This window comes from Cyprinus carpio, chromosome A4 (assembly GCF_018340385.1).
Source record: "Cyprinus carpio isolate SPL01 chromosome A4, ASM1834038v1, whole genome shotgun sequence".
Taxonomy (NCBI): domain Eukaryota; kingdom Metazoa; phylum Chordata; class Actinopteri; order Cypriniformes; family Cyprinidae; genus Cyprinus; species Cyprinus carpio.
In genome coordinates this window covers 29,382,614-29,395,481 of record NC_056575.1, presented here as the reverse complement: position 1 = coordinate 29,395,481, position 12,868 = coordinate 29,382,614, and the positions used below count along the sequence as shown (strand labels likewise).

The window sequence follows — 12,868 nt, the reverse complement described above, 5'->3', positions numbered from 1 at the left end:
CCAGGGGTCAAAACCTGAACTACCATTCTTAATTTATCTTACTGTCATTTAAAAAAAAATTTTTTTTACGCATGATGTAGGCATAGATGAAGCTCAATACCCATGACTGAGGTCCCCTTGAGCAAGGCACCAAACCCCTAATTGCTCCCTGTGCGCCGCAGGAAAAATGGCTGCCCACTGATTCACGTGTGTGTTCACATTGTGTGTGTATTGTAGGTTTGGTAATGTTTCTAGAGCAAAATAATGCTAAAAGTTTTGTTAAAACCCATAAATATTGAATTGCAAATGCTAAGCTGCATAATTGCACATAATTTCCATTTCTAAGGTATGGTTAACCCAGTAAATATACAATTTAAAATATGAAATTTGGCCACAATGTTTATTACTTGTAATGGCATGCATTAGATATAGAACCAAAACATATTTCAAACCTTTTTTAAATTGAGGATTTTTGGCGCACACTACTAGACACGCAAGGTCATAAGGTCACAAGGTCATTCATGCTTTCTGTATAGAAGATTTGTGTCTATCTATTCAAAGTGAAGTGCCTTTACAGATTGGGGGTAATTACAATAAAGCACATTTCTAATTTGATCAGTTTTGCAATCACATATTATCTTAGTAGCTGCAGAAAGACTATAAAAACATGCAATTAGTTTACGACCCAAAGGAATTTACTCTCACTTAATTTATTTTGAAACAGACACATAAGACCCATAGAAAAGGACTCCTTCACATTAATTCATAGACAAACCATTCTATGAATGAACATGCTTATACCCAGAATGTTGTGTGTATTATTACTGTTTTTGTTCAGGTATATTTTCATTTGTATTGTATACTGTTTTATGCATGCCTTATGATAGAATTATTAGATAATGTAGGCCTATTGGTACCATGTTGAATTTTAAAATAATCCTTGTTTAGTCTGCTATCTATTGGTGGACTAACGATCCTCGTAACATGCACAGATGTAGTCTTTTACAAAAAATGTGTTTTTCTCACCTTTTTCCTCAAAGGGTTGCTTTTTTTCATGAAACGTTAAAACATGCAAGTGTTGATTAAAAAAGATTTCATGAAACTAGAATAAAACTCTTTATGTTTGTTTAAAAGCATAGGTTCTGTTCTTTGGCACATTGCATGTTCAGATTCAAATTATTCTGGGGGCCATTAAACTTTTGTGAAAATGACCCAAAATGCAAGTGGTGGCTGGCGACTTTAAAAAAAATGCTGATGGGGAAAGAGTTAATATGTTCAAGTTCAAATTCTTTATTTGTCCCCAATGGGGCAATTCAATGTGCAACAGATAGTATAACAAATCAAACACAATCACACACACAATACCAATACAAAAAATTGCCTACCATGCAGGCATGGTTAAAATAATACAAAACAATAAACAATCAATAAATAGTAAATCACTAAGTTATCTGTGGTTCTTTATAGAATTAAGAAGCAGAATGGCTGCAGGCACAAAAGAATGTTTATATCTGTTGGTTCTGAATTTTGGGAGTTTTAAAAGCGTAATCCCGATGGCAACATCTTAAATTCAGCCTTTTTCTCCAGACCTTTCTGCATAGAACCTGTGATGATGCTGCTCAACTTAACCTCGAAAGGGAGTTTTTTTGTTTTACAGTGATGGACCCATACCAGCAGATTGAGAAGGTAACAACTGACTCAACAAAAGACCTATAAAAAAGGGTCAACAGGGTCTTATCCACATTAAACTTTGCCAGCTTCCTCAAGCAATACAGGCGCTGCTGGCCTTTCTTGCAAAGCAAACTGGTATTTGAGTCAAAACCCAACTTATCATCAATAATGGATCCTAGATACTTATACTCTGTAACAACCTCTATTTCCTGACCATTTATACTAGTTTTTTCAGTGTTAGTGACATTGCGCCTAAAATCAATACACGTCATTGGTCTTAGAGACATTCAGTTCAAGAAAGTCATCCTGACACCATGTAACAAAGTGATCAATGACCGAACCGTGTGAAGTTTCCTCATTGTTCAATAAGCTGACAATAACCGTATCATCAGCAAACTTCACAAAGTATCGGTCTTCAATCACAGAGCGACAGTCATTAGTGTACAGAATATAGAAAAGGGGGGAAGAACACACCCCTGTGGTGAGCCAGTTGATGTAAGGGCCCAGTCAGAGAGATGGCCATTTACTCTCACTCGCTGGGATCTATTTGTGAGGAAATCTAATATCCAGCCCACAAGGTTGGCCTCCAGTTTGAACCGATGTAAGTGCTTCTCAACCAACAGGTGGGGCTGAATGGTGTTAAAGGCTGACGAGAAATCCACAAACAGTAGTCTGGCATGATTTCTTTTGCCCTCAAGGTGATTAAGAATGAGGTTGAGTACTGTTACAGTTGCATCCTGTACCCCTCTGTTTAGTCTGTTTAGTATGTTTATAAGAAACTGAAAAAAAAAACATAAATGCCAGGGCTTCTCCAGTGCCTAAAACCCCCTCAGACCACATAGGGTTAAACTGGCCAATGTATCGTTTGACCACTGAATGAATCCAGAAGTGTGTGTAAGTGAAGTGTGCATAACTGATCAATATAATGATTTTTTTTCTAGAAAACAATTTAAAATGTAATTATCACAATCAAGCCATCCTTGCTGTCATTAAAACATTAAAATGTAGCATTGATTAGTAACTTATTGATTATGATTTGATGTCATTTGTGTGCTTATATCATAGTTTATGATAGTGGTATATACAACCTGCTCATTTCGGATATTGTTCATGTTCCTCTGCTGCACATGATTTTGACTTGATTTTTTGTGGAGCAGCATGGAGTCGCTCTGTGATGTGGGTTTTTTCATGAGTGTTAATGAATACAGTGTTACACTTTACTCTCAAACGTGCAGTGCATCAGACTGTATATTTCCATAATTACATCACAAACCTTTGCAATTTAACCCTCTGGAGTCTAAGGGTATTTTTGGGGCCTGGAGAAGTTTTGTCATGCCCTGACATTTGTGCTTTTTTCAGTTTCTTATTAATATATAAATGGCTAAAGTCTAATCTCACTGTAATCAGCACAAACTGGGCTATAATAATATGTGAGCAGCATGTATGTACATGATTGTGTTTTTGAGAAAAAAAAAATGTTATGCGTGGGTAGTGAAAAAACCTAAAATGTTAAAATCACTTGAATAAGGCAATAAAACACATACAGAACATTTGTTCCCGGGACTTTTGAGAACTGGAGCTTGTAGCCTAGAATTTTTTTTTCTAAATGATGTGAAAATCATCTTGTTTACTCACTTACAGAAAACAATATATTGATTTAAATTTTCTAAGACACTTTTTGTTGGTAAAAATCATATGCGAGTAGGCGTCAACTATCATGAATTCACACCTGAGAAGACAAAGGCCTGCATAATGAGCTGCTAATGAGCCATTCAGTCAGCTGTGTCACTGAGAGGGATGAGTTACAAGAAAGAATGTGAGGACAAAATAAATGTATATAATTTTATATTTGTAGTTTATTTAGAATATATTTAATTATCCCCACAACATAATTTAATATTCACTTGTGAGTGCAGTTAAAAACAGTTTATTAGGAACAATCAAAGCTGACTTTCAAAGCTGAATTTTTAGCATCATTACTCCAGTCACACAATCAGAAACCTTCAGAAATCCTTTTAACAATCTTATTTTCTACAAAAAACATTTATTGTTCTTATTATCATTATCATTATTATTATTAATATTAATGTTGAAAAGAGCTTAGAATATTTTTTTCAGGTTTTTTTAGGGGGGGATAAATTGAAAGAACCAGCATTGTTTTATTACATTTGTTACAGTTACATTTATTGTTACATTTATATTAGTTACATCAAGCTTTTGAATGGTATAGTAGTGTATATTGTTATTGAAACTTCATAATATTTCACTTGATTATACATTTAATCAGGAATTATAGTTTGGAAAAAAGTCTTTGGAAAAAGTCTAACTAGTAAAATGTTTACACCGTTATGTGAAAAGTAGTACAAGTATATAAATAAATAAGAGACTTACTCATGTTTATGATCTCTGCTGGATAAAGTGCTTCATTCTTTTTTTCTGAGGAAATCCAAATCTCAAATCGTCAACCACATCACATCTTTTTGGGGGTGAATTATGTCTTATTCCTCTCATCGCGAAGCAAACAGTAAAATAAAAAAACTTGAAGAACAATCTCGCTGCGTTGTCTTCTGTTGTGTGGGCGTATTCAAGCCGCGCGCTTCAGTGAAACATTATCATCTCAAAAGCACGTTCAGCGTGGGGGCGTGGTCGCATTAAAATATAATGAAGGGAGACGTGAAAGACGGACATTGTGTTGTTTTCATATTGATTACTTTATCACAGAATATTTGTTTTCGGCAGCACTTGTTTAGTTTAAAAGTAGACATGTCAGGCTTTCTATAGATATATCTCTCTCATGTCTCTTCCTTCGTTGAGTATTCACTGAGTTACAGTTCATTTTAATGACGCATTTGTAACTGAAGATCAGCGCAGACAAAGGCTGCAGACAGCACTCCTTGTTTGTTATCTTTATATTATAAGTGCACAAAGTTTTGTTATTATGTCTGTATACAAAAAAGTAGACCATTTACAGATTCGATTGATGTATTGCTCTTTTCTGTACGATCAAAACTGAAAGTGTAATTTAAGTTCTTTTCGGGGTTATCAGGAGGAAATACCCCAAACCGCGTATACGCGTTAATCGACTCCAGAGGGTTAATAATCACACAAAGCAATATCACATTCTCACCACATGCATTGTTATAATTCATGAAAAATTTAAAGGTGTCCTGCACACAGTTGTTGTTTTTTTGTGTGTGTGTCTTGTTCTGGTATTCCATTGAGAGCAGATGTCACATTTGTTGACAAAACAGTACTTTATTACAATAATTTATTATGATAGCATTTTCTGAACTGTTTTAGAGAAAACCATTTACCTCAGGTATCTCCAGCTGACAGTTTGGACTCTTCAGTCCATCAGAAAGAAGCTTCACTCCTGTATCCTCCAGGTCATTGTTACTCAGGTCCAGCTCTCTCAGGACAGAGTTTGATGATTGTAAAACTGATGACAAACTGATCACAAGACTGAGCAGTGAGATTACATATGGAAAATCTGAACAAGAAAACACAAAGTAATTTGATGCTAAATTATTCTTACCAGCATGATTTTCAGTAATTATTGCAAAATAAAATAAAACAAAAACAAAGGATTTGAAACTCCAACCTCAGTATTTCCAGCTTACAGCTCTTCAGTCCACCAGAAAGCAGCTTCACTCCTGAATCCTGGAGGTCATTGTTACTAAGGTCCAGCTCTCCCAGGGCAGAGTTTGAGGACTGTACAGCTGAAGACAAAGTTTCACTGGACTGACCAGTGAGTTTACTTATGGAAGGTCTGAACAAGAAAAATACAAAGGAATTGGATATAGAATAATTCTTAACACTGTGATTTTTATTAATTAACTTAATGGAAAACAAAACAAAATGAAATAAAAAATTGAAGTACTTGAAATTCAAACCTCAGAATCTCCAGCTTACAGCTCTTCAGTCCATCAGAAAGAAGTTTCACTCCTGAATCCTGCAGGTCATTGTTACTCAGGTCCAGCTCTCTCAGGACGGAGTTTGAGGATTGTAAAGCTGAAGACAAACTTTCACTGGACTGACCAGTGAGTTTACATATGGAAAGTCTGACCAAGAAAAATACAAAGGAATTGAATATAGAATAATTCTTAAAGGTGTCATATGATGCGATTTCAATTTTTCCTTTCTCTTTGGAGTGTTACAAGCTCTTGGTGCATAAAGAAGATCTGTAAAGTTGCAAAGACTAAAGTCCAAAAAGATATTCTTTAAAAAAAAGTTGAGTCAACCACTTCTACCTAAAACGGCTCATTGTAACACTCCCCCATGTTTACGTCACGATGTGGGAAGATTTGCATAATGCCACCCAAATGCAAAGAAAGAAGGCGTAAGTTTTATTCTCACTCTTGCCATGGCCGCCATGTTGTGGAGACGCTGTGTGTTTCATTGTGAAAGCGAAACTACTTTGTCTGGCCTTCCAAAAGAGGACACAACTAGAAATCAGTGGTTAAGTTGTATTTACAACACTGTCCCGGAACAGTTCAACCCAAATATTCAGATGTGTGCAGCGCATTTTGCGGAGGACTGTTTCCTGTGAGAGTAGCCTACATTCCCGGTGTCTGTTTCTATAAAGTGGGGAAGTTCCAAATTTGCAAGTTTGGTGCTTCTGACTCACAGTCTGTAAGTACATTTTAATATTTAAAGATTTGCCACTTATGATTCAAACAGGAGTTTTTGAGCAGTGTAGAGTAGCGCTTTTTTGTCGTTTCTCTGATCACAAATGCAGACATGGTTGCCAACCAAAATGATGGTTCTACCGCCGCGTCTGCAAAGTGCATTTGCAGCTTTTGACCGCTGAGTGGCAGTTTAACCACAAGTTATCAAACAAGCGTATCAAAGCACATTTTCGCAAATAGACATCAGCTTTGCCTCACCGATGTGTTACATTTGACGGCTGCAGTCGGGGAAAATGAAAGTTTAGTACTTATGAAGTTATGTGCGTTTCTTAGAACGAATTAGCAGGATAAATGTCAAACCTATGAGCCTGTGCTTATATTTTCTCTAAACTGCACAGTATTACACCATATTTTAGATTTGACACATTTAATAGGTGTGCAGTATTGTGCAGTATTAGAATAATATAACACATAATTCATATTATATAAATAAAGAAATTGTGGTTTACTTTGCATCGAAGCATTAAAAGTGGTCTATTTTAGTGAGCTAAACTCCATGGATTTATATTCAAAATGTTAATATTCTCACATATTAGGCCTATATTTTAATTTATATTTTAAAATTCCTTCAATAAAACAGCATGCATTTGTGTCATGCACTACTTTGATATTTGTTACATGTCCTTTTATTTTGACAGATAACTTCTTGGGAAATAGATATCTGTCTGTACACTGATTAAGAAATTGTTGCATGTTTTATAAATTATTTTCTTTATTTTAGTAAAACGTGAGGCACTGTATAATTTCGCTCCCATTATTTAGGCCTAATTAAAACAAGAAATGAATAAATTAAACCTGCACGATTTAGCTAAATCATTGAAACTCTAAACAATGGACTGATTAATAAAAGTTCCTCATGTTTAAACTTAAGTTCTCTCATTTTAATCAACAAAATGCACACAATGTAAATAACAGCTTCATTAATTGACAACTTTAGTGATTTTAAAGGGAGCCTTCTTTACTTGCTTTCATATAATTTAAGTGAAGTAAAAAATAAAATAAATAAACTGCAGCCACATTTAAATGCAGGTGTGTAAAATATCAGAGTGCATGATTTGCGCGTCGCGCTTGATGCTGAGTGCACACGCAGCAATAATTCTAATTATTAATTCTAATTTAATAATTATTAATTAATAATTAATTAATTCTAATTCTAATTCTAATTCTTATTCTTATTTGTCTACATATTTTATCTTCATTACAAATCTTGTTTGGTTTTATTTTGGATAATTGCATGTAAAAATTATTTACTTTGTAATGCATATGCAAATGTGAATTATTATTCATATTCAAGTGTTTGTGTGAAAATTATTACTGCGCATGCATGACAGGGAGGTGCCCTCTCGATCACTTGAATTTTTTCCTGATAATGAATTAACTTAAAATTGGGGTGTCTCACAAACATGAGAAATATATCTACAGAAAGCTTGAAATGTCTACTTTTAAACCAATTCAAAATGAAAGCATAATGTAATCTGTTAAGGTTGCATTTCTCTTTAAAGGCACGTCCATGTGGAGAGAGTCAGCACTGTGAATTTCATCTTGCAGCTGACAATAAAACATAAATTTAATAAAAAACAAATTCTTTTTGTTTTTCACAATTATTAAGCTACTTCTGCCTGTGCTTTGTGGCAAACTTAATGCATCTGCTGGAGCGCGGAATATATTAAGGCTCATTATGGATTATGGATGTAAATTTAATATAAACCTGTGATTAGTTGAATAATGACAAAAGAACGACTAGTAACTAGAAAAACCTTACGTGGGGGGCAGACCTACAAACCGATTCCAAAAAAGTTGGGACACTGTACAAATTGTGAGTAAAAAAAGGGAATGGAATAATTTACAAATCTCATAAACTTATATTTTATTCACAATAACATATAGATAACATATAAAATGTTAAAAGTGAGATTTTGAAATGTCATGCCAAATATTGGCTCATTTTGGATTTCATGAGAGCTACACATTCCAAAAAAGTTGGGACAGGTAGCAATAAAAAGTTAAATGTACATATAAGGAACAGCTGGAGGACCAATTTGCAACTTATTAGGTCAATTGGCAACATGATTGGGTATAAAAAGAGCCTCTCAGAGTGGCAGTGTCTCTCAGAAGTCTAGATGAGCAGAGGATCACCAATTCCCCCAATGCTGCGGCGAAAAATAGTGGAGCAATATTCAGAAAGGAGTTTCTCAGAGAAAAATTGCAAAGAGTTTGAAGTTATCATCATCTACAGTGCATAATATCATCCAAAGATTCAGAGAATCTGGAACAATCTCTGTGCGTAAGGGTCAAGGCCGGAAAACCATACTGGATGCCCGTGATCTTCGGGCGCTTAGATGGCACTGCATCACATACAGGAATGCTACTGTAATGGAAATGACAACATGGGCTCAGGAATACTTCCAGAAAACATTGTCGGTGAACACAATACACCGCGCCATTCGCCGTTGCCAGCTAAAACTCTATAGGTCAAACAAGAAGCCATATCTAAACATGATCCAGAAGCGCAGGCATTTTCTCTGGGCCAAGGCTCATTTAAAATGGACTGTGGCAAAGTGGAAAACTGTTCTGTGGTCAGACGTATCAAAATTTGAAGTTCTTTTTGGAAAACTGGGACGCCATGTCATCCGGACTAAAGAGGACAAGGACAACCCAAGTTGTCATCAGCGCTCAGTTTCAGAAGCCTGCATCTCTGATGGTATGGGGTTGCATGAGTGCATGTGGCATGGGCAGCTTACACTCTGGAATCTGGAAAGGCACCATCAATGCTGAAAGGTATATCCAAGTTCTAGAACAACATATGCTCCCATCCAGACATCGTCTCTTTCAGGGAAGACCTTGCATTTTCCAACATGACAATGCCAGACCACATACTGCATCAATTACAACATCATGGCTGCGTAGAAGAAGGATCCGGGGTACTGAAATGGCCAGCCTGCAGTCCAGATCTTCTCACCCATAGAAAACATTTGGCGCATCATAAAGAGGAAGATGCGACAAAGAAGACCTAAGACAGTTGAGCAACTAGAAGCCTGTATTAGACGAGAATGGGACAACATTCCTATTCCTAAACATGAGCAACTTGTCTCCTCAGTCCCCAGACGTTTGCAGACTGTTATAAAATGAAGAGGGGATGCCACACAGTGGTAAACATGGCCTTGTCCCAACTTTTTTTGAGATGTGTTGATGCCATGAAATTTAAAATCAACTTATTTTTCCCTTAAAATGATAGATTTTCTCAGTTTAAACATTTGATATTTCATCTATGTTGTATTCTGAAAAAAATATTGAAATTTGAAACTTCCACATCATTGCATTCTGTTTTTATTCACAATTTGTACAGTGTCCCAACTTTTTTGGAATCGGGTTTGTATTAATTACCCTCTAGACATCTCTGTTAAAGTTTTTAAAGCATTTTATACACGTTTGCATAAATTCTGCTTTCAGAACGGTCTGTAATGGAGAGATGCCTTAACACTGCTTTTTCCTCTGAAAGACAAAAACGAAAATTGAAATGAAATTGATATTTTATTTACAGATATTCTTGCTTCTGGTTTGTGCATTGTAAATACAACAATAACAAACAAACACAATATATAACACAATATATATTATATATATATATATATATAGATTATATATATTAATTACATTAAAATTAAAAACAAAATTTATGCATTTAGCAGACGCTTTTATCCAAAGCGACTTACAGTGCATTCAGGCTATCAATTTTTACCTATCATGTGTTCCCGGGGAATCGAACCCCCAACCTTGCGCTTCGTAACGCAATGCTCTACCACTTGAGCTACAGGAGCACAATATATATATAATGTCTCCAAAAACTCCAAAATGTTTTTGTCACATCTGTAACTCATGTGTATTTCCCAAATCTAAAACAGCCTATAAAACAAATTCATAGACGGATACTTTACTGATGTCTGGACTCTGTTTGGGATTTAGAATAACATAAAGAGATGGTTCAATATATTGGTAATGAATAGGCTACATTCATAGAGAATTTATATTTCACAGTCTAAAAAATATTGTATGGACGCAACAAATAAAATTAATGCAACAGTTTGCATCTTTTTTTTCTTTTTTTTAGTTAAGGCAACTTCCTCTGAAATTAAGTTATAATAACTAATAAACTATATTGCTCTATACAGTAGTCAACATTTGAAGTGGATCAAAACCTTTCTTCAAAGTTGTCCTAAAAGCAAAATGATGAGGCAATTGTCCTATCTAAACCTGCTCTGAAAGTTTGAAACCCTCATAAGACACTGTCCATATGAAAGAGCAAGAAATTCACACCTTTATCTCTACCCCCACAAGCTATACAGAACTACCCCCAAAATACCCTAACCCCCTCCAGCCGGTCTGTTTTTTGGCTGCGAGGAATGGTGTGTTGTCATGTTACTGGGTTGAAACATGCCTGCACTCACATCAGCCATACTCTTTGTATTCATTATTTTCTCGCAGCCCATATTATTATTTTCACAAGACCATAATAAGAACAAATTATCAATTGATAATTAATCATTATTTTTGCGAAAGTCATTGTTATTTGTAAACGTAGGCTTTTGAGGAAGGCTTTAAGACCAAGCGGAATCCTCCGTCAGCTGCTTCCGGTTCACAGCGAGCGTGACTCTCGCTAACTGACCCAGCTTCACCATCAGCAAGTTTTGATTTTACAAAATCAGTTTGAGCGAATACAACTCATTGATCATGAGCCCAACATTTAGCAAGGCAGGAAAACATTCAGTCTACCTGAAGGAAGACGTACTTCATTGTAAGTTAATGCTGTTAAATAGAGAGTTAAAAAAATAAATAATTAAAAAATAACTAGTGTGGGCTATTCTTAAACTTGGAGCTCATTATATTGAAATACAAATCCAAACACAAGAAGCAACCTACACTCTCTAAGTGTTCTTTCATTGAAATGGTTATATGTTTGAAATAATATTTTAGTTGAAAACTTTAAGTGCCATTGTTTAAAAAAATGCTTTATTGACTAACATTTCATAGACCTTCAGTTGTTATGCTTTAAAATCCCATGCCATTTGTAATTTCACAGTATTTTCACCTCCTAAATTACTAACCCAATTCTATAATGGTAAAATTTACTCATGCCGATGGCTTTTTTTATGACATTATTTATTTTTATTTTATTTGTTTTAGAATAATTGTAGCCTACATAAATTGTTGAAGCAAAACAAATATGATAACTTCTTAACTGCAGGCAGATATAGGCCTATTGTCAGGGACCAGTCAAACCCGGTCCCATCCATCTCACAACGATCACGTTCACCTGAATACTAATTACCCGCACCTGTTCATCATCAGCAACCTCATCACAGGAACAGTATAAAACACTCACCACAGCCCCAGTTCAGCGTCAAGCCTCCAACAGGAATGGACCATCGAATGCTGTCTCATGATTATCCGATGCACCACAGATTCTACGACGTAAAGTATACTTACCTTTGAACACTAACCTCTGTGTCATTATTCTACTGTCTCTAGAATTCCTGAGCACTACCCTGTGGCCTGAAATCCAGCGATTCCCCAAGTCTCCTGTGTTGTCTCCGAGCCTGTTTGAAGCCTCCATTTCTGAGAGTGATCTGTGGAAGAGACAAGCATTAATGATCTGTGACTGAGTGACATTGACATCTGCAAAAGACGTACTCACCTGCTTACACCTCGCACTGAGTGATTTGCACCGAACCTGCACCTGAAAACATTGCGTACTTACCTTGCCTTTACAATCTTGTAAATAAAGTACTGTGCTTGGATTCACTTACCTCTGGCTCTTGTCTATGTCCTGACAGAAGGCTTGACCCAACACAGCAATGAATTTTTTCTCAGGATCTGGATGCTGGAGCAGCGGAGCAGTGATGAAGGCGGTCTTGAGCGTTTGGAAAGCGTGTTCAGCTTCAGGGTTCCAGTGGAGGGTTTTCGGTTTTCCTTTCAGGAGTGATGTTAACGGGGCTGTTATCATGCTGTACTTATTTATAAAATCATGGTAAAATTTTGCTGCCCGCTCCCGTTAGTTCCAAGCCGTACTCCATCCATGCAGTGTCTGGTGAAAAAATCAACAAGGGGTATGTGACTTTTCAAATAACACCAATCACCCTCTGTGTTGAAAATATTCATCAGGAGTTGTTCACCCCATTCATTCTTGAACATAGCCAAGCCGAGGTAGTTCTGGGCCGTCCCTGGCTCATTCAACACCAACCCGCGATAGACTGGAAAACTGGGAAAATTTTGAACTGGGGTTGCACCTGCATAACCACTAGCCTCACACCCTCCACCCAGCCCGAACCTGTGTCCGTAAATTCCACATCCATTGAAAACCCCAAGGAAAAGCTGTCCGTTAACATTCCTCCATGTTCACCAAACTGGACCTCAGGAGTGCATACAATCTCATCAGAATTCGGGAAGGAGATGAATGGAAGACGGCATTCATCACCCCCGCAGGTCATTATGAATATCTGGTGATGCCGTACGGTCTAGTAAATGCTCCTGCT

At 36.3% G+C, this 12,868-nt stretch overlaps 1 protein-coding gene across 1 annotated transcript in view; it reads right to left on the bottom strand.

The window, feature by feature from the left end:
• Positions 1–1,908: 1,908 nt before the first annotated feature.
• The window catches only part of LOC109098242 (NACHT, LRR and PYD domains-containing protein 3-like), a 59,628-nt gene continuing 48,668 nt past the window's right edge, over positions 1,909–12,868 (bottom strand). The window contains 4 exon segments of the mRNA XM_042746686.1: positions 1,909–2,063; positions 5,088–5,140; positions 5,252–5,419; positions 5,544–5,711. Of these exon segments, the coding sequence (XP_042602620.1) occupies positions 1,909–2,063; positions 5,088–5,140; positions 5,252–5,419; positions 5,544–5,711 (544 nt within the window).